A 25,247-nucleotide genomic window follows, 5' to 3' on the forward strand; every position below is an offset into this window, starting at 1 on the left:
ACCACGACTTACCCATTGACTTGTATTGATCACCCGGGTGTGTTCCCACTTAGCACAAAACCTCTGTGAGGCTCCCAGTTACTTACCTCGGGAGGTTCATTGGGTCCCCGACATATCTACGTCTTCTAGGTACAGTCTTGACTCAAGTTGTGGTTTGCATACCAATCATCTAGTATGTGGTTTGGTCCCCCTTGGTGACCGCTCTGTACTAAGTGCTACTGACCTGTTTGTATTGTAAAGTATTGTGTGCATTGTGTATATCTCTGGGTAGGAGATATCTGTACGTGTTAGTGGGTGTCCTATAATAAATACATATTTTTATAAATACACTGTGTGGTTCTTTTTCACTTAATCTATACTTATAAGATTATGTTCTGATAAAACAAGCTGCTTTACACTCCTTTTGGAATCTCCACAGCTACCCCATAGAGTGCTTTCAGAGGTTATCTAAGACCACGGAAATCACCATAAGGGTTCTCTGGATTGGTGCAGAGTGCCCACTTACATAAGTGTGGAGAACCCTACTGTCAATCCCTTCCCACCCCGAAAGGCTTTTAAGGAGCTTTACTGGTCAATGGTGTCAATGCGAAATTTTCGAATCTGCATTGGCCCATCACGCACAAGAGATTTCCTAGAGCTCAAGCATGAACCTGCTTATGAGTGCTATTGGGACATAATTACAATTCCCAAAGACCGGAAACGGTACCATCAGTATACGGTGGGTACCCTTCCTGTCAATTCCTTTACCGGCAAATGGCTTGCTGGAAATAATACAACATGTCCATTCTGTATTACTCAGCCGGAGAGTATAGCCCATATCTTTTTCATCTGCCCAGAGTACAAACATCCATGTCATAAGTGGTTGAAGCCTATATGTCTGTTGAAGGGCATTACCACCGGGTCAGAGGCCTTAAGGATTCTCCAAACGGATTGCTCCGAAAGTATTGTAATTGCTGTTTCTAAATTCTTGCATTGGATGTGGGCTATTCGGAGGAGAAAGTTACGCCAGAGGTAAAAATGGGTTTTTATATTTTTTAAATCTAATTTATTGATCAGGATTTTAAATCTTGCTTATCTTTTTTAAAGTATATTAATTTATTGTTTGGAATAACCAGTTGACTTGTATTCCTGACAATAGACTGTGTCTTTGATACTGCTAGGGTTTTTTTCCCTTTTTTAATATGTGCACTTTTTATAAACTGTATAGTCTTTTATGATATGTGTCTAAGTAAAGACTTATTTGAATTTGAATTGAATTACATAAGTGTGCATCATATACCAAGCCAGCTTCTCACAACCCTATTAATGCTACCATCAGCCAGAGACCGCTGTGACAACCTGCTTAATATTAGCGGGTGGGGAGACCAATGGAGGGTCTCCTCACCAAAGAGTATCCTTGGAAAGCACTGCATGTTCAGTTTGAGAAGGCCCTACAAACCATTGTGATGGTTACAGCTGCACAAATCGTTATAGTTGTTTATTTGCATCTTCCAACAGGCCTTTACCCTACCACATTCGTTCACTGCAACCTCTGTTCTTTACACAAAGTGTACCCTAGCTCATTCGTTCTCTATAAACCCTATGATTTACAAAAAGTGTTCCTCACTATGCATCAGTTCTTTGCAGTACTTTTTCATATTTCCATATTGTTAGAACTATCTTCCAATGCCCAATATTCTTCTGTATTAACATTTCTCCTAGGGCTTATGAAAAGTTGTCAAGTATGTGACATATGCTTCGCCTTCTCTAAAACGTGTCCTGCTAACTATGCTCCACCTCCAAGGCAAAGCAAAGTTACTGGGCTTTCCGAGAGCTTGTTTGCTCCTGCACCCAGGTCAGTAATATGATATGTGCACAGGTAAATGCATTCCTTTGTTCTCAGGGGTCAAAGATCGATGCAAATTAGGAGCACCTCCATGATATTGACTGAGCATGAAATCTGCTTCTCTGAAATTGGTATTCAGTAAATATTCTTGTCAAGTGCCTGCTGCACCTTCTGTGATAAAGAAGACCCCCACGGGTGCAAAAATGCAGGCCTAAATGCTTTCTGCTGACCCAGGGCACTTTCATAATCCAATCTGTGTTAAACATATCCATCTGAAAGAGACAATTAGTTATAGTTTCCTTACCTGTAGAATTACCCCCAGGTTTCAGACTGGATCCAGAGAATTTTTTCGGCAGCAGAACCCCTGTGCGTCGGAAGGTGGCATTGGTCGACTCTGCGATTGTCATTGGCGTCGTGGTCGCCGGAATGACATCGCAGTATCTACTTAGATGCCGCCCTCGCGCACTGACGTCAGTTCTTTATTTTTCTGTGCCAGCCAGCGCAGGTCCGGAGAGAGCTGTACCTCCAGTCATTTTTTGACTGACTTTTTTGAGACTTTTGTCGACACTGTTTTTGAGTCTATCAGGGATGTCCAGTCGTCCTCGGCCCGGCTTCAAGGCTTGCAACACCTGTCGTGGTGCCTGGAGCGCGACCATGATCGCAAGTTGTGCTCCGACTGCTGTACCATGAATCCGAAGTCTTTGCGGGAGCAGTCCTGAACGCTTCTCCAGGCTCTTCACCATTCGAGGTCCCGGTCACATGGGAGGACGAGGGACCAGTCGTGGAGTCACCACCACTTGACATCGAAGTCTTCGCACTCCTAAGGTAAGTCGAAGCACAAGAAGAAGTCGAAGAAGCTTGTCGCTCTTCGACTTCTCCCCGTCCGTTGACCGATGCGGTGAGGGATGCGGAATGTGCCTGTTTTGCGGCTCAGCTTCCGGAGCCTGAAGAGTCGACTCCAAGTTTCCTTACCTTTCGGGGACTCGGAGCGACCCCTGCCCAGCTTTCGGAGTTTCTACGAAGCGATGCAGGTCATCTTTTGGCAGCCCGACTTCACCGGCGCGCCTTAGGGCCCTGTTGACTTGGCTGGGGACCCTGGGCAATCGACGCCAGTGGCTCCGCCCACTGCACCGCAGGGTCCCCTTGGAGCCAGGCCTGGATCAGGATCAGCGCTGGTCGACCATATAACATCTCCCCCAACGCCGATCCCACTGGCACAACGTCCGCACCCGGCGCCGGTTGTGTCCCCAGCCGGGGTCGAACCCGGCCTCCACCCTGACTTGGACACGGAGCCGGACCGACGTCGACCGACTGCAGATCCGGTGCTGAGCAGTACTTTTGTACCTCTGTTCTACCCTGGTGTTTCCTACAGGCCAGATTGGCAACCAGAGGAGGGTGAGGGGGACTGGGAGTTGTTTGTAGATCCTTTAGCTGACCAGTTTGATGAACCGGACTGTAGAGAGGAGTTGGGGAAAGCCAGTGGTCTGGAAACCTCCTCAGACCTTGGCATGCTGTCTCCTCCTACCGTGGCTATGGAGGAGGGTGCTTCATACGCAGTGGTGTTGCGTAGGGCAGCCGAGGCCCTCAACCTCGAGCTGCCTACGGTGGTGGTCAGGACAAATCTCCAGACGGAGGTGCTTCAATCAGCAATGGCCTCTTCGGAGCCCCTACAGCCTTTCAATGAAGCTCTTACTGACATCTTTTTGGGCACCTGGTCCAAGCCTAACCCAGGGGTTTCTGTAGATAGGATGATTGCCCGATGCCATCTCTCGGCTCCGTGCAACCCCTCTTTCCTCTCCCAACACCCCACCCCTGAGAGCTTGGTGGTCCAAGCCTCTACGTCCAAAGGCGCATTCTCTAATATAGGGAATCCAAAAAGCTGGACCTTCTTGAGAAGATGTTTTCTACCTCCAGCTTGGGACTGCGGTCAGTAAACACTTCATGCCTGTTTGGCCGTTACACCCACTCTGTGTGGGATATGGTAGCACAGGTGCTGCCACAGTGCCTGGAGGAGGCTGGGCCATGGTCTCCCGTGCAGTAGCCGAGGGGAGGGACGCAGCCAAGTTTACCATCAGATGTGGACTGGACACCGCCGACTCGCTAGGCAGACGATTTCAACTTCGGTAGCCCTTTGACGGTACGCCTGGCTGAGGTTGACTGGTTTTTCCGGGGATGTCCAGACTACAATGCCCGGAAGAAGCCCGGGCCATGCTTTCCCGTGCAGTCGTCGAGGGGAGGGATGCAGCCAAGTTTACCATCAGATGTGGACTGGACACCGCCAACTCGCTAGGCAGGACGATTTTAACATCGGTAGCCATTCGACGCTCCGCCTTGTTGAGGTTGACTTAATTTTCCGGGGATGTCTAGGCTACATTGCTGGACATGGCTTTTTAAAAAAAATCTTTTTATTGATGACATTATGCACAAAATACAAACAAAGTAACACTGTATTGTACAGAGCATTACATTGATTCGGATCTTGTTTTTCTTCGCCCAACTCTGTCTACTTCTAATCCACAAGTATGCCTATATTAAGGTGTTCTGTTCATTCGTGGACATGGCTTTTGATGGCAGTCGCCTGTTCGGCAGCAAAGCGTACAACACGCTGTAGCGCTTTAAGGACTCCCGGGCTACAGCCAAGTCCTTGGGCCTCTCTACCACCCACCCTGCGCAGTCTGCTTTTTGCCCCTTTTGTGCCTACGGAAGGGGTGCCCCGCCACGTTCGACCCAGAGCCATAGGCTGGCGCAAGCTGTCCAGCCCCTGCGCAGCCGGGGACGTGGGACCCACTGTTGTGGGTCTGGGGGCCAGTGAGTAGGCCAGTCCACCAACGCCCCCTCTGCAACAGCCTCCAAACCCTCCTTGTCCGACCTTTCACGGTCACCAATCGCCAGTGGGCGGCAGGATTCGCCATCATCTCCCCCACTGGCGCACCATCACATAGGACAGGTGGTTTTTGCAGACAGTCCGAAGAGGCTACTCCCTCCCCTTCAAGACTGCCCATGCCACCTCACCCTCATCGCATGTCGGAGGATCATCTGGCCCTTCTCCAACAGGAAGTTACGTCTCTCTTTGCCAAGTGAGCCATTGAGCGAGTTCCTGCCCAAGAAGTAGGTTGTGGTTGCTATTCCTACTACTTTCTGGTGCACAGGAAGGACAAAAGCCTGTGTCCTGTCTTGGATCTCAGGAATGTCAACCACTTCCTCTGGAAGGAGAAGTTAAAAATGTTGACACTAGCTCAGGTCCTGTCTGCTCTCGACCCTGGAGACTGGATGGTAGCGTTGGACTTGCAGGACGTTTACTTTCACATCCCCGTCATGCCGACCCACCGGCGTTACCTGCGGTTTGCGGTAGCCGAAGTGCACTTTCAATTTACCAGCGCCCCTCGGTGTTCATGAAAGTGATGGCAGTGGTCGCAGTTCATCTGCGCAGATCAGGGGTTCCAGCCTTCCCCTATCTCGACGACTGGATGTTGAAGGCAGGCTCGTCCCAGGCAGTCGTCTCCCACCTCCACACTATGGCGTACCTCCTGCACTCGCTGAGGTTCACTATAAAAATGCCAAAGTCACACCTCATTCCCTCTCAGACGCTCCTTTTCATTGGAGGGGTTCTGGACACGACACAGGTTCGGGCTTATCCTCCTGAGCAGCGAGTCCGGGATATTCGGGCTACGATTCTGATCTTTCAGTCTCTATCCCAGGTTTCAATCAGAATGACCCTGAGGCTGCTGGGCCTCATGGCCTCCTGCATCCTGCTAGTAGATCATGCCAGGTGGCATATGCGGGCTCTGCAGTGGGATCTGAAATTCCGGAGGGCCCAGCATCAGGGGAATCTGTTCGATTGCGTTCGGATCTCGGAGGGCACTGCACTACAATTGCGGAGTTGGCTAACGAACCAGGATTGGGTCAATGGCAGATCCCTCTCCCTTCTCCAACCAGAGTCCACAGTGGTGACGGATGCATCACTTCTGGGGTGGGGCGGCCACATGGGAGAGTCAGAGATCAGAGGACTCTGGTCTCCAGTGGAGTCCGGGTTCCACATAAACCTTCTGGAGCTTCGGGCAATCTGTCTTGCACTAAAAGCATTCCTTCCCTGTGTCCGCGGAAGAGTAGTGCAGGTGTTCACGGATAACACCACTGCCATGTGGTACTGCAAAGGGTGGGGTGGGGTCGTGGACCTTATGTCAAGAGGCCCTCCGTCTCTGGACATGGCTGGAACAACAGGACATATACCTGGTGGTTCAACACCTGGCAGGTTCTCTGAACGCCAGATCGGACTAACTCAGCTGCAGGTGCATGATGGATCACGAATGGCGTCTTCACTCGGCGGTGGTGCAAGGTCTCTTTCAGCAGTGGGGAGAGCCTTGGTTAGATCTATTCGCCACTGAAGAGAACTCGCTATGTCAGCAATTATGCACGTTGGAATTTCCAAGGCGGCACTCACCCGGCGACACTTTTTGTCGCAAGTGGAGCTGCGGGGCTTCTATATGCCGTTCCACCTATACCACTTCTGCCCAGAGGGCTGTAGAAGATCAAGCGTGACCACGCCAAAGTCATTCTTGTGGCTCTGGATTCGGGCACAAAGAGTCTGGTATCCCGAGCTTGTTCACATGGCCATCGATTCTCCGATCAGACTGCCTCTTCGGAAGGATCTTCTGTCGCAGCAGCAGGGGATGGTCCTCCACCCGAACCTGTTCAGCCTCCACCTCCTTACGTGCAGTTTGAGCGACTGCAGTTGACAGCTTTCGACCTTCCTCCCGAAGTTTGTGATGTCATCTTAGTAGCCAGGTGTCCCTCCACTAAGATTGTATATGCCTGCAGATGGAACAAATTTGTGGCATGGTGCACAGCAAAGGCTGTTGATCCCCTTTCTGCCCCTCTTTCTGAGGTTCTCTTGTTCCTCCTTTCTTTGGCCCAGCAGGGCTCTGCTCTGGGAACCCTAAAGGTCTACCTCTCAGACATTTCAGCCTTTCTTTGGCTTCCTGATCAGCCTTCTCTTTTCAAGTTCCCTGTTGTAAATCGCTTCCTTAAGGGCATTACTCATCTTTTTATTCCTGTTCCCTTCGTAATGCCCCAGTGGGATTTGAACTTAGTTTTAACTTATCTTATGTGCGCTCCCTTTGAGCCGCTACATAACTGTCCTCAGACTTTTAACTTTAAAGACTGCTTTTTTGGTTGCCATCACCTCTGCTCGCAGGGTGAGTGAGCTCCAAGCTCTTTCTTCAAAACATCCTTTTCTGGCTCTTCATCCGGACAAGGTTGTCCTTAGAACTCAACCTTCTTTTCTTCCCAAAGTGGTTACTTCTTTTGACATTGGTTGAACCCTCACTTTGCCCACCTTCTTTCCGCATCATTCTAAGGAGGAAGAGAGGCTCCACCATCGGGATCCAAAATATGCCCTTTCCTTTGTTTTTGAATCACACAAAGCAATTCCGGTTGGATGACCAACTCTTTTTTGGCTACGTGGGCGCCAAAATAGGTCGGGCCTTGCACAATTGGACTATCTCTAGGTGGGTCATTTTGTGCTTAAAAGCTTGCTATTCTTTGGCAAAGAAGGAACCTCCAGTGGGTCTGCTCACCCACTCCACCAGGGCGACGGCAGCTACCCTGGTGGAGAAGTGTGGCTCAATGATTGTGGAGAAGTGTGGCTCAATGATTAGAGCGGCAGACCCTGATGCAGAGGTCTGGCCTGGACCAGGGTTCAATTCCCCGCCTCGGCGGGTCTTGGGCTCAAAATTCCACGGACCTGATAATTCTCGCCTCGGTGCCTATTCCAATCATGGAGTCCCACTCTGCAACTCTGGGCAATAGCTTGCTTAATCTCCACAACGGCCCCCACAACGCTAAGGATGCCTGGCCTCCACCTTGGGGGTGACCAGGAGTGGACGCCTCACAGGGAAAGCCAGGATGGGTTCCACAGCGGTATTCGTACAATCGCCTTGAGACATTTGCGGGTGAGTAGTGCGCTATACAAGTATCAATTTATTTATTTATTTATTATTACCACTGCTTTGAGACTTGGAGTGCCCCTCAATGACATCTGTCAGGCAGCTCCGTGGGCATCTCTGCACAGGTTCACAAAACATTACTGCCTGGATAGCCAAGTCCGGAGAGACAGCTTCATTGGCTGCTCTGTTCCAGGACTTCCTGGTGTGAACTTAGTTCGCAGACCCACCTCCGGTGTTGGTATTGCTGGGGTATCTATTCTACAGGTAAGGAATCTATAACTAATTGTCTCTTTCAGATGAACAAGTTACTTACCTTCAGTAACAATATATCTTTACCAGACATAGATTAGTTATAGATTCCTTACCGCCCCTCTCATCCTCCCCATTCTGCGAACTGACTTCTTGGGTCAAGGACTTCCTTTCAGGGCCTTAGTTTTGTGCACCAGTGGTCAGTGTCGTGGAGAAGTGTGGCTCAGGGGTTAGAGGCGGCAGACCCGGAAGCTGAGATCGGCCCTGGACCAGGGTTCAATTCCCCGCCTCGGCGGGTCTTGGGCTCAAAAATTCCACGGACTCGATAATTCTAACTCCGGTGCCTTCTCAACTCATGGGTTCACACTCTGCGACTCTGGGCAATAGCTTGCTTAATCTCCACAACGGCCCCTCGCGGCGGGATGCCTGGCTTTCACCTTGTGGATACCCTGCCGAGGTTATCTCACAGGGGAATACCAGGACGGGTTCCCTAAGCAAGCGCCGGGAAACCCTTTGTGGGTAGCTGTGCGCTATTTAAGCTCAAATACATTTACATTTACAGTGTCATGCATGGCTCTGCGCTTCTGGCACGGATTGTTGTGTAAAAGAACTGACGTCAGCACGCGAAGTTGGCGTTTAAGTAGATACCGCAACGTCATTCTGGCGACCACGACTCCAACGACGAACACCTTTCGACACGCAGTGCTACTGCTGATGAAAAAATTCTCCGGATCCAGTCTGACACCTGGGGGTAAGTCTACAGGTAAGGAATCTATAGCTAATCTATATCTCTTACAGATATATCGTTACCGAAGGTAAGTAACTTGTTCATTAATCATTCAAAGCCCAGCTTCCTCGTCTCTTACTTGATGACTTTATGCATGGCTTTGACCATGCTGCCTTTTGTCCAAGTTCACACCAGAAATACCATTTACATACATATATACATATTTAAAAGTAATGCTTTTTTTTGGAAGGTGAATCTATCTCAAATAGAGGTGATTCTGGGTATAAATTGTTTTTCAGTGATGACATCAGTTATGTCAATTGTGATGTGATCTTTGATGTTACCAGTGATTTCATCAATGTTGTTATTTGTAATATTGTTAATGAAATCACGAGTATTGCATTAGTGAAGATTTATTTTGCTGAAGATTGATTTTTGCATACTGTTATTAGATTTTCTTAACAGACAACTGTCATTTTATCTTTCTCATTTGCTGTGTTTCTGTTGTTGTTTCATAGGTGGAAATCCATTCCAGAGAATGGGCTATGATATTGAGCGCTTTGTTGGCTATGTGAATGAAGGACTGTTGTGCTGCATTTGTCGAGATGTCTTAGAAGATCCCCTTCAGGCACCTTGTGAACATGCCTTCTGTGCCTTGTGTATACAGGGATGGCTGGTACATCACCCTAACTGCCCTGAAGATAGACAAGAGCTGGATACTGCTACACTTCGACCTCTGTACAGGTATGTCACACCCACTCTGCAGTGGTTTCCAGATCACTTTCCTGCCACTGTGTGGTATCTGTTCCTCACCACCGCGTGACAACTGCTCCTTGCTACCGTGTGATAATTGCTTCTCACTGGGAGCCGATGACTTGTAACTCACGATGGCACTGTGTGAGTTGACAGGTCTGATATCACAACATTTCTAATCAGTAGTGTTGCATACCACCTCGCACAGGTAGGCCGCCTCGTACTCTGTTTTGACCGCCCACGCACATGCAATAATAACTTGGGCCAACACACAGAATATCTTCAGGCGGAAAGACCTTGATCCGTCTCTTCCCCTTTTTTTATAACCTAGGGCCACACCTGGCCCAAGGTTAATGTGTGACTACATCCGGCATGCCTGCTGGGTTGAGGGTTGGGTCGAAGGCAGTACCTGAGATGCTTATCGCTGCAGGGCTGCCCCTGATGCCCTAGCAGGGGTGGTGCATTGCGTGGAAGTTTTTCTTCTGTTGTCATTGGCTGCTGGTCGGTTGGCCCCATGTCAACTCCTGAGGTTTCTTCCATAGTGGACCAGTCCTCTTCATCCGCTCTGTCACCCTCCAGGGTTTGGTCTTGACGGCTACCTCTATCTTCTTGAACCATGAGATGGTCCCGGGCCATGGTTTTGTGTCCCTTCGCGGCCGTTACCATGATTACATCACTCCTCACCACTGTCCACACCCCGTATGGTGTTCTTACGGTGTACGGTGTTCTGAACTTCCATCTGGGTCTTCGTTCTTTGATGATCACTTTGTCCCCTGGCCTAAGGTCATAGTATTTTGCCCCTCTCCTGTGGCTGGTTGCCGCATTCCGGCTTTCCCAGCGAGGTCCGTTAAACATCAATGTCCAGGGGGCCTGTTGGGTGCTGCTGTGGGGCGTGCCCCGATAATCCCTCAGGAATGACTGGTGGTGGCATTCTGGGACAGTCTGGTCTGTCACCGCAATCCAGAGTGCTTTGTTGAGTGTTTGTATCAATCTTTCGATTTCCCCGTTGGCTTGGGATCATTAGGGGGGTGATGTTGCGATGGCGGATTCCGTGATGCTTTAAGAAACACTGATCTCCCTGCCTTGAATTGGCAGTCCATTGCCACTTTTAATCTCGGCTGGGAAGCTAAACATTGTGTATGCCTTCTCCAAGGCGGAATCTACGTGTGTGAACGCCGTTGAGCTGATCACTTCCACAATGGGGTATTTGGAGTAGATGTCTATCATGACTAGCGTGACTCTCCCATCTGGGAAACTCCCGAAGTCTATGCCTATTTTATCCCAGGGTGTATTGCACAATTCCTCTGTAATGATTGATGTGGGTGTTTCCAGAGCACCGGTCAGTTGACATGCGGGGGACATCTCCGGACAACTTCTTCAGCCAGGTCTTGCTGCCCGGGGAATCATATCTTCTCCCTCATCCTAGACTTCATCTTCATCAACCCTTGACGTCCTCCGTGAGCTAGTTGCGTCACGTGATGCTGCAGGGCCGTTGTGATTACTATTCGGGACCCGTGCAAGATGATCCTGTCCTGGATCATGCTGAGCTCATTCCTCTGGGTCTGTTTCAGCTGCATCGACGAATGTCAGCTTGGGTCAGGGCTCAAGGGCAAGTAGCACATGAGATTATATTGATGAAAGCTTCTGCCGCCTCAGCTTCATGAACATCAGCTTGAATTTCCGAAGGTACTGGGTGGCGGGAGAGGAAGTCGTCTGGATTTTTCGCTTCAGGTCAGTAGACCACCTCCATCATGTATTGTTGCAGCTGGATGGCCCACCGCTCGATTTTTAGAGGTGGATGCAGGGCTGATCCCCAGAATAGCGGGACTAGCAGTTGATGGTCGGTGATGACCTTGAATGATTGACCACTAACGTAAAGGTGAAAATGCCAGCATGCCCACTTAATTGCTAGGGCTTCTTGCTCGAGCTGGGCTTATCGCGCCTCAGTGGGGGAGAGCACTCTGCTGGCGAATGCTAGGGCTGCCCAATGCCCAGACTCCTGTTCCTGTGCAAGTACTGCTCCAAGGTCCACTGGGCTGGCGTCCTCTAATAAATCAGTGTGCTTGTCAGGGCCGAATTACACAAGCGTGGTGTTGGAATGCTTTACAAAGGCTTCAGTTCCATTTGGCGTCTGCCCTGGTTAGATCCCTCAGCGGCTCCGCAATGTTGGCCAAGTCCGGGATGAAAAAGCCACAATATGTGGCCATCCTGAGAATGGTGCATGCATCCCCTACCATGATCAAAGGATTGAATTTGGCAGATCTGTTTGGCTGGATCCCTGCTTCATATCTGCTCTCCTAATGTTCTACATGTTTTACCTAGTTGGGTGCTTCCCTTATTCACTTCTCACTGAGCAACGCTATCCCCCCCCACCACCAACCTGTGCTATGCATACAGCATAAAATAGGCAAACACCAACATTGGATACGGAGGCACGTCCAACATAAAGCAAGACCGCTGCGATGTCTCACACTAACTTACTAACGTCGAGCGTGAGGGGCATGCACACCCCTGCCCGCTGCTACTCAATATACACCTACCTAAAGCACAGGTCCACCCAAATAGCACTCCTACTGTAGACCCACCTCACATCCCTGGAGATAAACAGGCGGCAACACCGCTGGTGCGGTCAGCTTTTCGCCACGGGATACTCGTCCTATGCTAGAGGGACTTTAATTTGGGTACGGGCGGGACCCCTTTTGTCGTCTAGGAGGCAAAGATAGACTCCAATAGGAAATATGTACTCATAAAAGCTCGACTCAATGGCTTGCTGCTAGTTCTGCGCACAATTTATGCCCCTAACTCGGAGCAGGTGTCCTTTCTCTTCTCCCTTTCACCCATACTGGCGGAATGGAGTGGAATCCCAGTGCTTCTGGGAGGTGACTTTAGCACGATCATAGACACAGCACTGGACCGCTCTTTCCTCCCTCTGTCAAGCACGCACTCTACATTCAACACTCGAACTGGGGGAATGGCTGAATCACTGGTCCTTGGAGGACTTGTGGCATGCCCGGAACCCAGACGCAAGTGTGTATTCCCACTACTCAGCATCTCATGGACTGCATGGTCGCATCAACCGCATCATAGGGTCGCAGATATTACACCCCAAGGTCGACCATATAGAGTATCTAGGCCGCACACACTCTGGGCACAACCCACAATGCTTACGTCAGAAATAGGAGCAGCCGCAGCAGTCCATACCCCTGTGGCGCCTCTAACCCTCTGCCCTGGCAAATGTTCCATTCCGAGAGGCGGTGGGGACTGCCACGGCCAAATACTTTGAACTAAATGAGGGGACGGCAGGAAATAAGCTGATTGAATGGGAGGCGTTCAAGGTGACTGTCGGGAAAATGCATGGGAATTAACTGGAATATATGCAAGCATCTCAGTGCAACCATAGGGAAAATAGAACAGGACCTCATGCAGATGGAGGCGGAACTAGTAACGCGTCCAGCCACCGCACCAAAACTCAAGGCGAAGCGGCGGGAGCTAGCGTGGCTCATACGGTAGGAGCAGGTAGCTCACCCTATCCAACGGAGAGGGTCGCCTCCTTCATACACAAACGGAAATACACGAGGAACTGACCAGTTACTACCGAACCCTGTACGCAGCTAAAACAGCCTCTCTCTAGACAAAATAAGAGAGGCTGTTGGATCACTGGCAATACCCTGGACACCGATGGACTCCCGTCTGAATATTACAAAATCTATCCACCCACGCTCACTCCCCACTTACATGCGCTATGTGCCGAGGCACTTAAAGCCAGACTGCTCCCTGCATCTCCCTGGAAGGGTAATCAACGTTTACTCCGCATCTTTTTTCCGCTGACTTTCAGCCCGCATACCATTACTCCGCGAGGTCATTGACCTCGCATACCAACACTCCGCATTTTTTCACAACGCGTGTGCATTTACCAAGCATGCCTTTACAACGAATTACGTTGTAAAGGCATGTATGGTAAATGCACACGCGTTGTGAAAAAAAACCAGACTTCATGAAGATGGAACCAGGAGGAGTGTGGAACCACGACAAGAGAGAGGTAAGGGGGTTTGGGTTCTTTTTTTTAGGGGCGGGGTGTCGTGATAGGGTAGGGATTGTGTAGTGTAGTGTTTGTGTAGTGTAGTGTAGTGTTGTAGTGTTTGTGTAGTTTAGGGTCATGCTGGGGGTAGTGTTTTAGGGTTTAGGGTAGTGTTGTAGTGTTTGTGTAGTGTAGAGTCATGCAGGGGTTGTGTTTTAGGGTTTAGGGTAGTGTTGTAGTGTTTGTGTAGTGTCGGGTCATACTTGGGGTAGTGTTTTAGGGTTTAGGGTAGTGTTGTAGTGTTTGTGTAGTGTAGGGTCATGCAGGCCGCGGTGCGTCCATTGGGGCGTAGGGGCGTAGCCCCACCAGCCACAATGGACCCGCATCGCGGCCGCCGGCCGCAATCCTATCTATAAAATACATTGCAGCAACAACAATCAGCCTCAGCCCACCGCTGGGAATTGTGCAGGGGGGGGTGGCCTGCAGCTTGAGTGACACTCAGGCTGCAGCAGACCGTAGTGCGCAGTCCAGCTGGGGAACTTACAGTGCACTGTGCGCATGCTTGGGATAGTTGGCAACTATCTCAAGCATGCGCACTGTAAGTTCCCCAGCGGGACCCTGGGGTACTTCTTCGCCTGCCATAGCCCGGGTTTTCAAAGGGCGACAGGGCGAGCAGCAAATGTGCCCCCCTGGCCAATCCTGGCGCTGCATGCAGCGACAGGATTGGCTGGTCCACCACGCAGCATCCATCATTGGATGCCGCGCGTGGGGGTGGCACACACACAGCTGTCGCACGCGCTGCGAGGAGGATGTCGGCCCGCTTAATGGACAAGAAAATACCTTCCGAGATTAGCCAACTCCGGTGAAATGGCTTTTAATAGCCCTTGGATCGCCGGTCTCTGAGGTAGCGAAAAGTTTGTTTCTATTCGAGGAGAAAACAATCCCACACCTGAGGGCTCGGTGGAATGTGCCTTTCCTTCCAGTGGGAACGGGCTCTAGGTTGCTGGCAGGGTCTCCCTCATGCAGGCGGTCTCAAGGTCGGCTCCAACCCCTGTTTCTTACTTGGGATGTATTGGTTGTGGCACAGGCTAATGAGCACCCTTTCACTCTGACGGACCGCATTTCCCACCACCGGAGGGATGTTGCCTGAAGCTGGTGTACGTGCTGGTAGGGCGGAGGATCCCACATTCAGCCTGGGCCTCCTTGGCCGATGCACAGGCACTTATTTATTTTACATGTGTGGTTTCCTTCTGCACCAGATGACAATTCCGAAGACCAGGGAAATCCGGGCATTGCATGGATGTTGGTGTCTACTGAAAAGTGAAAGTGGGGACCGGGATGATGGCATTTAAAAGAGTTGTCCCCACCTCTCACCTTTTCACCCTTGAGGGATTCATCCATGATCCATCTCAGGCACCGCATGCACAGTGGGTTGTTGATCATTTTGCCCTGCTGCACAGGCATATCCAGACACCACCGTACTAAACAAAGCAGTGGGCAGGAGGATAGTGAAGTATTTTAGCAACTGATGAATTGTTGGGCTCCGTGGGAAGAATTTTGAGAACGGGGTGGGCCCTGGAGCGAGCAGCCACACTGGGCCCTGGCTTCGGGCAGGGGTGTTGTTTTTACCAATATATTATGGTGTGAAGAGCTATTACTGCCTCGAAGGATTGGAGGTTTTGCCTAGTGGAAGCTTTAACTCATGTATGGTAGCACAGTGGGTTAACACACCTGCTGCAAAATGTGTGTACAATGCAGATCACAAGCGCATTTAATGTGAATAGCTCATTGGGTTATTCCGCTGCTCTGAGAGGTCCTGTTGTATGGCAGCGTAAACTACAAATTCTAGATTAGAGCGTGATAAAACGTACCCAGCCTTTCAAAGGGCGCTAATAGGGTAGGAGGACTCAGTGGCAAGGGACAGTGCTGTTTAGCAGGCATGTTGACTGTTGGAGTTTCTGGAGAATTCGAGCATGAACCTGCAGATTGCAACACAGGTCCCCTCTGCATTAGAGCCCCCCCCGCTCGGTGAATGATATGCACGGTCTGATTGCAGACACAGGCGTGTAGGCAATAAACAAAGAATTGAGCACTCCTCAACATCCCTAGATTAGCCTATCACAGTGCAGCGCAACAGCAATTTTGCAGGCAATACCCACTTATGCTTCCTTTTCAACTTGCCAGTGCAGATAATTATTATTAAGTAGGGATGGCCTCTAGGTCAAGGGGTCATAGCACTAGAATTATTATTAGTCATAATATATGTGCACAGAAAGTGTGTCCAGACATCTGCTCCTTTGAGGGACGGGAGGTGGGTGTCCAACTGGAACCCTAAACAGATACCCCAAGTCGGAACTACCAGGTAGCAGCAGAGGGAAAGAAAATTAGACGAGAGGGAAAGGAAAGCCTCATAGAGAAAGAGACAGGCAGTAATAAGTGGCAGGCATAGCTGTGATGCCGAGGAGACGGGAAGTGATGGAGGTGGTGAATACCGGAGAGAGAGAGCGAGATGGGGCCAGCGATTCCCAAAAAGGAAAAGGGGTTTTCGGAAAGGGGTTAAGAATAAAGGCACGAGGGGCGAGATAATGAATGTATGTGGGTGGGGGTAAGGCATGTCTCAAAGGAATTAGGGAGGGGGGGCTCCGATATAACAATATGATGCCGTATTCACAAAGAGTGGAGCGAATTCACACCTTGTTGTCGTTTGTCTTATATAACATGTCCTATACACTGTTTTACACACCTATGATTGCTAGTCTCTGTGTAATGTGTGCGTTATGTACAGTGCTGTTATGTACAGTGGTGTTCATTCGACTTCCTATGTTGCTGGAGTGCATTTGTTTTTTTTGCAACTGATTCTATGACTTTTTGGGGTGTATCCTCGAAAGTTTCCTGTTAATGTGGCTGACCTGCTTGCTGAAGTGCAATTTATACTTGCTTTTGAGTGACACCAAGTATTGCTGGTTTAATTCGATTCCGTTTGCTGACTTGTGATGCACGGCTTGATGGGTGCATGCGTTTGTTTCCCTGTGACTAGTTTGTTCTGATATAATTGTCTTATTTGCAATAGTTTTCAGTACACCGTTGGCTCAATCAGTTATGATTTTGTGTGACTACCTGGATTCCTGGAGTGCCTCTGACTTCGTTCTGTTTCTTTACTTTTTGTGACTGTTGGTCCTGCGGGGAAAATTTTTCAATTTATGTTGTCTTGTTTACTGGGAGCATTGCTTTAATTTTCCTTTAGTGTAATAGGCTGGCTAGTGAAGTGCACTTCCCATAGTGTGCAGTCACTTCAATTTGCCTTTAGGTGACTACCTGGCTTGATGGTGGTTTTCTATTTGATTTCATGTAACTCCTTGTCTTGATGAGTGCATTGGTTTTAGTTTGTTTGAGGTAACAGCTTCACATGCTGGTTTCATCACACAGCTGACACCCAGCTGACACCCACCCTGAGAAAGCCAGTGCTGCCCTGTTAGTGGTATCAACACCAGTGTGCTTAGGTCCCTTACAGCTCCTTCACTTGAAGTGGGTTACCACCTACCCGTTACTTTTTGTATCCTGCTGCTCATACCAAGTCAGATCCAGACCCAGACCAGTCCCCACAGTTGCTCCGGATTAAGGGACATTGTCATGTCATCACAGGTGTGATGTAAAGACTCCCAGTGAGCTGAGGACTCTTTTGGCTCAAAAACCAACTAGCTGGAGACCATTGTGGTTGTTTAAAGATTTAAGATCAGCCTGTAACTCAGTCTTGAGCTGGGTGGGTGACCTCGATTACAAAGTTGCTGTGCCAGATGTCCCATTATGACCCCTTTTGCCTGTCTCCCCTTCAGACGCAGAGGGCATAAAACTGGGGGGTGCTCAACCCTGCCAAAAAACTGAGGGGTGACCCTAAGAGCACAGCTGCCATCCAATCAGGGGAGGGATGCTTTGGTGTGCTGGTCTGGTTTTCTGGGTGTATTGGCTCAAGTTTTTCCCATGTAATTGATTGGGTGTCTTGGTAAGAGCTTTTATGTGAATGTCTGACTTATGACTGCACATTCCTTTCAGTGTGCACTTCCTTCAGTTTACTTTTTGAGTCACTGTCTAGTTTGCTGGATGTATTACTTTCATTTTTCTTTCATTAAACTGTTTACATGCTTGGTGCTTTTATGTTGGTGCCTGCATGCTGAGGTGTACTCTTCTTCAGTTTAAATGTATGTGACTGGCCTGTTGACTAGCACCCTGCTTTCAAAGTGAAGGTTCACAAGTTCACACTTGCTTTAGTTTACTTTTGTATAGTTGACTGCATGCACTGTTATGCTGGATGCATTGCTTTAAGTTACTACTTGATGCATTGCTTTCAGTTTGCTTTCAAGTAATTGCCTCTCATTTTCCTAATGCTTTGTGAAGGCTGTTTCCCAACTGCTGTGCAACTTCTTCTACTCTTAGAGCTGAGATTTTCATGAAAGTCTTATAGTCTGAATTCAGCACCTGAGCGTAATAGGACGGAATGTATGAAGCTCTGTGGTTATACTGAATAAGCAGCTACCTATGTTATGCCATCTATTAATGTAATAACTGCACTTTCACAATTGCTTTATTAACCTTCCTGCTTTCTCAAATTTGCTTGAAAATGCACGATTTTTCTTAAAAAAAATCGTGGGGGGGTTACCCCCCCAAACTCCCCTTTTGGGGTTCTGGATCGCTCGCTGCGCTCGCTCGCTACGGTGCTGTATGCAAATCACTTTGCGGCCCACCACTTTGAAATGTCACCCACCGCCCCTGCATGCAGAGGGTAGTGTTTTAGGGTTTAGAGTAGTGTTGTAGTGTCTGTGTAGTGTAAGGTCATGCAGGGGTAGTGTTTTAGGGTTTAGGGTAGTGTTGTAGTGTTTGTGTAGTGTAGGGTCATGCTGGGGGTAGTGTTTTAGGGTTTATGGTAGTGTTGTAGAGTTTGTGTAGTGTAGGGTCGTGCTGGAGGTAGTGTTATAGGGTTTAGGGTAGTGTTTGTGTAGTGTAGGGTCATGCAGGGGTAGTGTTTTAGGGTAGTGTTGTAGTGTTTGTGTAGTGAGGGTCATGCAGGGGTAGTGTTTTGGGTTTAGGGTAGTGTTGTAGTGTTTGTGTAGTGTAGGGTAGTGTTTTAGGGTTTAGGGTAGTGTTTGTATAGTGTAGGTTAGTGAGGTGGTGTTTGTGTAGTGTAGGTTGTGTAGGGGTAGTGTATTAAGGTAGTGTTGTAGTGTTTGTGTAGGGAAGAAAAGTGGTTTATGGTATTGTTGGGGGTTTTGCTGGGTAGTGTTATTGTAGGCAAAGGACTGTGTGTCGAGGGTGGGTTGTGCAGGGGTACTACATTAGGGTGTAGGGTAGGTTAGGGTATGGTAGGGTACTCACACTTACCTTTAAAACTTTTACAATGAGTATACCTTTGACATGCATTCCTTTGCGTTGTAATGGCATGCGTGGTAAAGGCATAGTCGTTGTAAAAGTTTGCGTTGTGATAATTTGCGGGGTGTTTGTCTTTGCGGAATGATAATTGCTGAGTGATGGTATGCGGGGTATTTGTTTGCGGAAATATGTCACATATTCCCCTGGAAGGCGCTGCTCATTTCCCTACCCAAACCCGACAAAGATCCGGTTGACCCTGGTTCGTACCACCCACTGGCCTTACTAAATACGGACTATAAAATCCTACCTAAAATAGTGGCCGAAACACTGGTTCCACTGAAACCAGCGCTAGTTCATCATGACCTGAATGGCTTTGTCGCATCCCTTAACACTTTACAGAATCTAAGGCGCACCGCAGCAATGGCCGCACTCCGGGTGCCTGGTGCTGGACCTGGAGAAGGCCTTCGACTCCTTGGAGTGGGGGTATCTCTTCGCAATACTAGCCAAATATTGTATCATGGGCCGTTTCCTCAGCCTGATCTGCTGCCATATACAAAACCAACAGCCCGAGTAAAGATGGGCGGCATCTCTCTCGGCCTTTACCTCTATGTCTGGGCACCTGACAGGGTTGTCAATGTACCCGCTCCTCTTCGCGCTGGCGGTGGAGCCATTGGCAGCAGCACTACAGGGGCGGGTTGGAATGGGGAATTCCCCTGGGAGATGGGGTACACACGGTCTCAGTTTACGCAGACATTTTGGTGTACCTCAGGGAAGTGTGCCTGATCCCAACAGGACTATCCCAAACATTAGCAGAGTTTGCACGCTTTTCTGGATTGCGGGTAAACTGGAATAAATCTTGTCTCTACCCCTTCGTGCATGGACATCCGAAACCAGTACCTGCCCACAGCGGGCACAGCATCAGGTGGCAGCCCGACACCTTTCGCTACCTGGGTGTCAGAATCTATCATCACCAAGAGGACCTCCTGGAGGGCAACCTGGGTAGGGTGATCACAGCGCTGAGATCGCAGATGACCTTCTGGTGTACACTTCCCCTGTCGATGATGGGTCGGATAGCCTTGTTGAAAATGGTAGCGCTCCCCTGGCTGCTATACTATTTCACTAACTTGCCCCACTGCATCCCACCCTCTCAATTCTGGTTGTTCGAGCGATAGATAAGAGAGTTAGTTTGGAGTAGCTCCCGATGCAGAGTAGCTCTAGCCAAACTTTACCTCCCGTCGGACAGTGGAGGACTGGCAGTCCCCAACATGGCGTACTACTTTCTGGCTTCATAGAGTGGCAAGCGGGACTAAAACTGAACAACACTGCTGCCATTGATCTGCCTCGGTTGCTGGGATACATCCTTCATTTGTTCCACCCTTGCGCTAAGCATAGAACAGCTGAACAGCTATTCCTAAAAGTTAAACACAAATGCTTTTGCAGAAACCTGTACATTATTCGTACAGTGCCTACTTGCGTTCCGGCACTGTCACTGCGGGGCACCCCGCGGGGAGAGGGTTTTGCTTCTTCCGCAGAGCTATCTACATGGCTGGAGGCAGGTATTCAGACGTTGGGGGACCTTTACCAAGATGATGCACTACTGCCTTATGTAGCGCTTGCGGAACTGAATGACCTGCCGGCTTTCTCCTGCATCGCTCCCTCCTAGCGATCCTCGGGACAAATGGGGGGATATGTCCATAGAAACACACCTGAGCATCCAGTACCTGCATGTCATGGGATAAGGCAGGCACCTCACTAAATGGCACTCTGACTCACTACGGCCCCACACAGGGGTGGCCCTTAGATCGCTTAGGCAGCGGTGGGAAACAGACACAGATCGTCCTTTCGAAGACAGGGAATGGACTGAGATAGTTTGCAGCTCTACCTATTTCCCATGCAATGTGTTCTTCAAACTCATACAGCATTATATGATTCAGAGAGTATACCTCACGCCAGCAAAAATCAACACAATATATAAGTTAACGGACGCTGTAGGCCCCAGGTGCCAACTACTAGACGATGACCTTCTCCAGGCCTGCCCGTAGCTGTGCGATTACTTTCAGCAGGTTAGCGACACAATGGCTATGTACACTGGCCGCACTCTCACGTGTACGTGGGAGGAATGTATACTAATATCTATATCGCTCAGTTGTTACTCTTGTTAATATTCAGAACTCTTATTGGTCTAGACTACTTACTGATTGATGCATGCATAGCATATTATTTGAGTATGAGATAATGCAGCACAGATGTGAATACCATCTCTAAGCATATCAGACATTGTACTCAACAACCACAAGCTAAATGATTGGTAGGCAACACCTGTTAGTACGTCTACCGGAGGGAGTAGAGGCACACATCTATTTGTTCATGGCTGGTAATAGTCTGTTTGCTGTGTAACTCATGATGTTGTAAATGTGAACAGTAAACCATAAATGTAATAGAAAACCCAGTAAACAGATGTTTTAAAAAAATATGTGGCCATCCCGAGGAAGCTTCGTACCTCAGACCTGGTTGTGGTTGGTGGTGCTTGTTTTATCGCCTTGGACTTCTGGAGTCAGTTTGTATTCCATTTTGGTTGAAAATGTATCCGAAGAATTTAATTGTTGGTTGAAAGAACAGACACTTTTCTTGATGCAACGTGATGCCACAGTCCTGGAGGTATTTCAGAGTGGCTCGAAGGTGTTTGTAGTGTTTGGCTGCTGTGGCGTAATGTATGAGAACCCGTTATTCTTTTCTGACCAACCCTATGTGGAGGGAGTTGAAATGAATCAATGTTTACGGAAAGAAAATGTCCTCTTCGGCCAGCTTGGACCTCAGTTCTCCCAATGAAGTGTACCTTTTTGGCAGGTACACCCATGCCTTTTGGGACATAGCAAGCAGGCCTTGCCCGCCAAGACAGGAGACCTCAGGATCTCTTTGACCCAAACAATATCAGGTGATCAGGACATGTCCAAGTATGTACTGCATGCTGGCTTTGATACTGCAGAATGCATAAGTAGAGCTATTGGCACCAGTGCAGTGTTTAGAAGGATTGCCTGGATGAGTTCAACTGGGGTTTCAGGAGACATGCAAGCATCCTTGATGGATATGCCCTTTCACGGTTCCAGGTTGTTTGAAGATAACATTGATACGGCCTTACAGTGTTTAAGGAAAATCGCACCACACCATGATCTTTAGGACTACTGTGGCCAGCCACACATTTTCACCAGCAGTGTAGAAAGTTCTAGGGATATTCTACTGAGCAGCTTAGATACAAAACCATCCCTTCTAAACTCCACAGCAACAGGAGACCCAGCTCTTTCAACGCAGAAGACATGGTGACGGGTGAGGCAGTTCACACCAGTAGGGAAAACAATTTTCCAATTCTTCCTCCAATGCTGCAGTGCATCCAAACCACTTTCGTTTACCCTCACAGGCACATTCACAGCCAGTAGGAGACAGCATACAGTATTTTCTCACCAGCTGGGGGTCCATCACAGACAGATGATTCATACACATTATTTAGAGGGGCTGCACTTTGCTTTTTGTTTCCTCAGAATGCTCACACTGTCACAGATTATTTCTTTTCTTGATGAGTGTCATCCACACCAATGCTAGGGCATTGTTTTTATTGCACTGGCTGCTCTGTTGTGTCTGGACAAAGCTATAATAAGAGCCAAATAATGCTGTCAGGGGTTGCTTTTATCCATTCTAGGTTGACTTGGATAGTATTTTACCAGTCTGACTGGTAAAAGTATTTGTCCTTTTTCAGCTTGGCGTTAATGACACTTGCTAATTCTATCCTTAAAAACTTTGCTAAAAAAATGGCTAAAGGCTTTGCCACTTTCTAGTTTTGCTTGGACGGCACTGTGCTAATCCTATGCTTAAATCTCTGCCAGAAAAACTGACAATTGAGTTGAGCACATCTGGTATGTCAATGTTGTTGTAGAGTGCTTTATCCACATCCGTGAGGCGCGAATTCCCCGCGCCCATGCTGGCTCCGCCTTGCGCGGGCGGAGTCATGACGGAACGGTTCCGTCATCAGCACAGCTCAACCGATGCTGATGACAGAACCGTTCTGTCATCAGCATCGAAGGGGTTAAATAAAGGAGAGCTGCTGTCTACCTAAAACGATGGCACTGTCCAGAATTTCCTGCTCATATGGGTGTGTGTGTGTATATATGTGTGTTTGTGTGTATATATATATATTTATATATATATATTTATATATATATATATATATATATATATATATATATATATATATATATATATATATATATATATATATATATATATATATATATATATATATATATATATATATATGCTGGGGTGCAGAGAGGTGGTCCGAGGCCACGCCCCTTTCTCACCTCTCTGAAACGCAGTTCTGTGGCGCTTACTGGAGATACCTGGTGGGCATTTGCACTGTAGTACAGGGAGGAGGCGCTGCCTGATATAAGAAGTTAGCAATCCTGCTGTGTGGGACTTACTGGTGGTAATAAAAGGGTTAGTTGGCCCCCAAGGTTGACTTTGGGGGGCTAACTACTTCTCCTGTTACCTCCAGTAAATCCCACACAGTAGGATTGCTAAGAGGTGTTTCAGAGGCCACGCTCACCATTCTCCACCACTCTAGAAATGCGACTGGTATGTTATAGTTAGAAATTTGCATTTAAAAAACCTTTAAAATTCACTGATAAAACCATCGTTTTCAGGGACCTTATAGTTAGAAAATAGCATTTAAAAAACCTTTGAAATTCACTGAAAAAAACATAGTTTTCAGGCACGTTGTAGTTAGAAATTAGCATTTAAAAAAACCTTTGAAATTCACTTAAATAACCATAGGTTTCAGGGACGTTATAGTTAGTTGGACATTTCACTCATACAAAACCATAGAAATTCAGCTGTTATAGTTAGTTCAGCTAACTATAACTCGCGCCCCCGCAATGCACTGCTGATGACGTCACATATTACATCATTTATGACATGGTCAGTGAGATCACTGATGACATCTCAAATGACATCACTGATGACATCATCCATGTGAAAATCAGATGCACCTCCTCACTCTCTAATATAACCTTTGATATATCAACTGTAAATTGCAGACTACCAATGTCAAAACCATCGACACACCAATAGCAGTTACTACATACGCACCCACTGATTCATAGGTCTACACACACATCCACTCATTCATCCATACATGCAGTCACTCATCAATACAACTCTATCATATGCACTCATACACCTACACCTACACACACACCGCTACTTATCCATGGAGTTACTTACACACCTAGATAGTCATGCAAAGAATCAATCACACTCCCATTTACTCACCTATGCACACACCACCTCACTTATTCATACAGATACTAACGCATATTTACTCTCTTATACAGTCACTGATACAAGTACACACTCATCCATATAGCCACTTTCACAATCATTGACACATATAGACATTTATATACTCCAACTCTCACATTCACTGCCTTTTACATATGTAGTTACTTGGAAATGTACCACTGAGACATCCATTCACTCACCAACACACCCATAAATACACTCACCCACCCATACAGATGTTTCCACATGCACTCTTGAACCCATGCACCCAGTGAATCAACCACTCACACATATATGCACAGAGACACACCTCCCATCCACCCACCCACCCACATGCTCCCTCACCCATAAAAATACTCTGGTAACCAATCAAAAACCTATATAGACACTCATGTAGCTACTGACCAACCCATGCAGCAGCTTACACGCAAAACACAGACTGATACAGACATTCACACAGTTTAGTCACTAACCCATGCATTCAGTAAGTCACATTTAATCACTCACTTATACAGTCAGTCACGCACATACTAAAGCTGAGCTTTCATCTGTATTAAACTGTTTAGGAGCTATTGGAACCCAACTCGCGTCCTCTTTGGTGCAGCGACCCTTACTTATTAGAGACTGTACAGAGGCAATTGTACGCAGCAATATTGCTCCTACTGTAGCAGGGATTCTGCTCCTACACAGAACTGTGCATAGAGACTTGGAACGTCAGTGAATTAGGGTGTGCCAAAACTCACCTTAGTAGCCAAAATCCCCTAACAGACTAGCTATCAGTGTCTCATACCCCCAATGATTAAACAACCCAGAACATGGAACTTAGAATACCTCAGGCAATGTGGAACACATGAACACTCTTTCGTTATACACTCATGTTAGTCCAAAACGGGGAGTAAATGAAGACCCATGCAAGTTTGAAATATTTATTTCTACTGCCGTGTTCTCAAGCGCAGTATCTTAGCTAATACAAGCAGACATATTATAAGCAACAAGATTATCAGCATAGTTAGTATTCCATAAAATACAAAAGGAGAA

General features: G+C 48.0%; 1 protein-coding gene across 3 annotated transcripts in view; it reads left to right on the plus strand.

Annotated features, from left to right (window-relative positions):
* LOC147724452 (RING finger protein 151-like) overlaps positions 1 to 25,247 on the plus strand; it is a 285,148-nt gene that overhangs the window by 139,801 nt on the left and 120,100 nt on the right. For all 3 annotated transcript variants that reach the window (XM_086966007.1, XM_086966006.1, XM_086966004.1), the window contains one exon: positions 9,265 to 9,490. In XM_086966007.1, the coding sequence (XP_086822133.1) occupies positions 9,285 to 9,490 (206 nt within the window). In that variant the 5' untranslated portion in view covers positions 9,265 to 9,284. The remainder of the gene's footprint in view (positions 1 to 9,264; positions 9,491 to 25,247) is intronic.

The sequence above is a fragment of the Lissotriton vulgaris genome, chromosome 4_1 (assembly GCF_964263255.1).
Source record: "Lissotriton vulgaris chromosome 4_1, aLisVul1.2, whole genome shotgun sequence".
Classification (NCBI taxonomy): Eukaryota; Metazoa; Chordata; class Amphibia; order Caudata; family Salamandridae; genus Lissotriton; species Lissotriton vulgaris.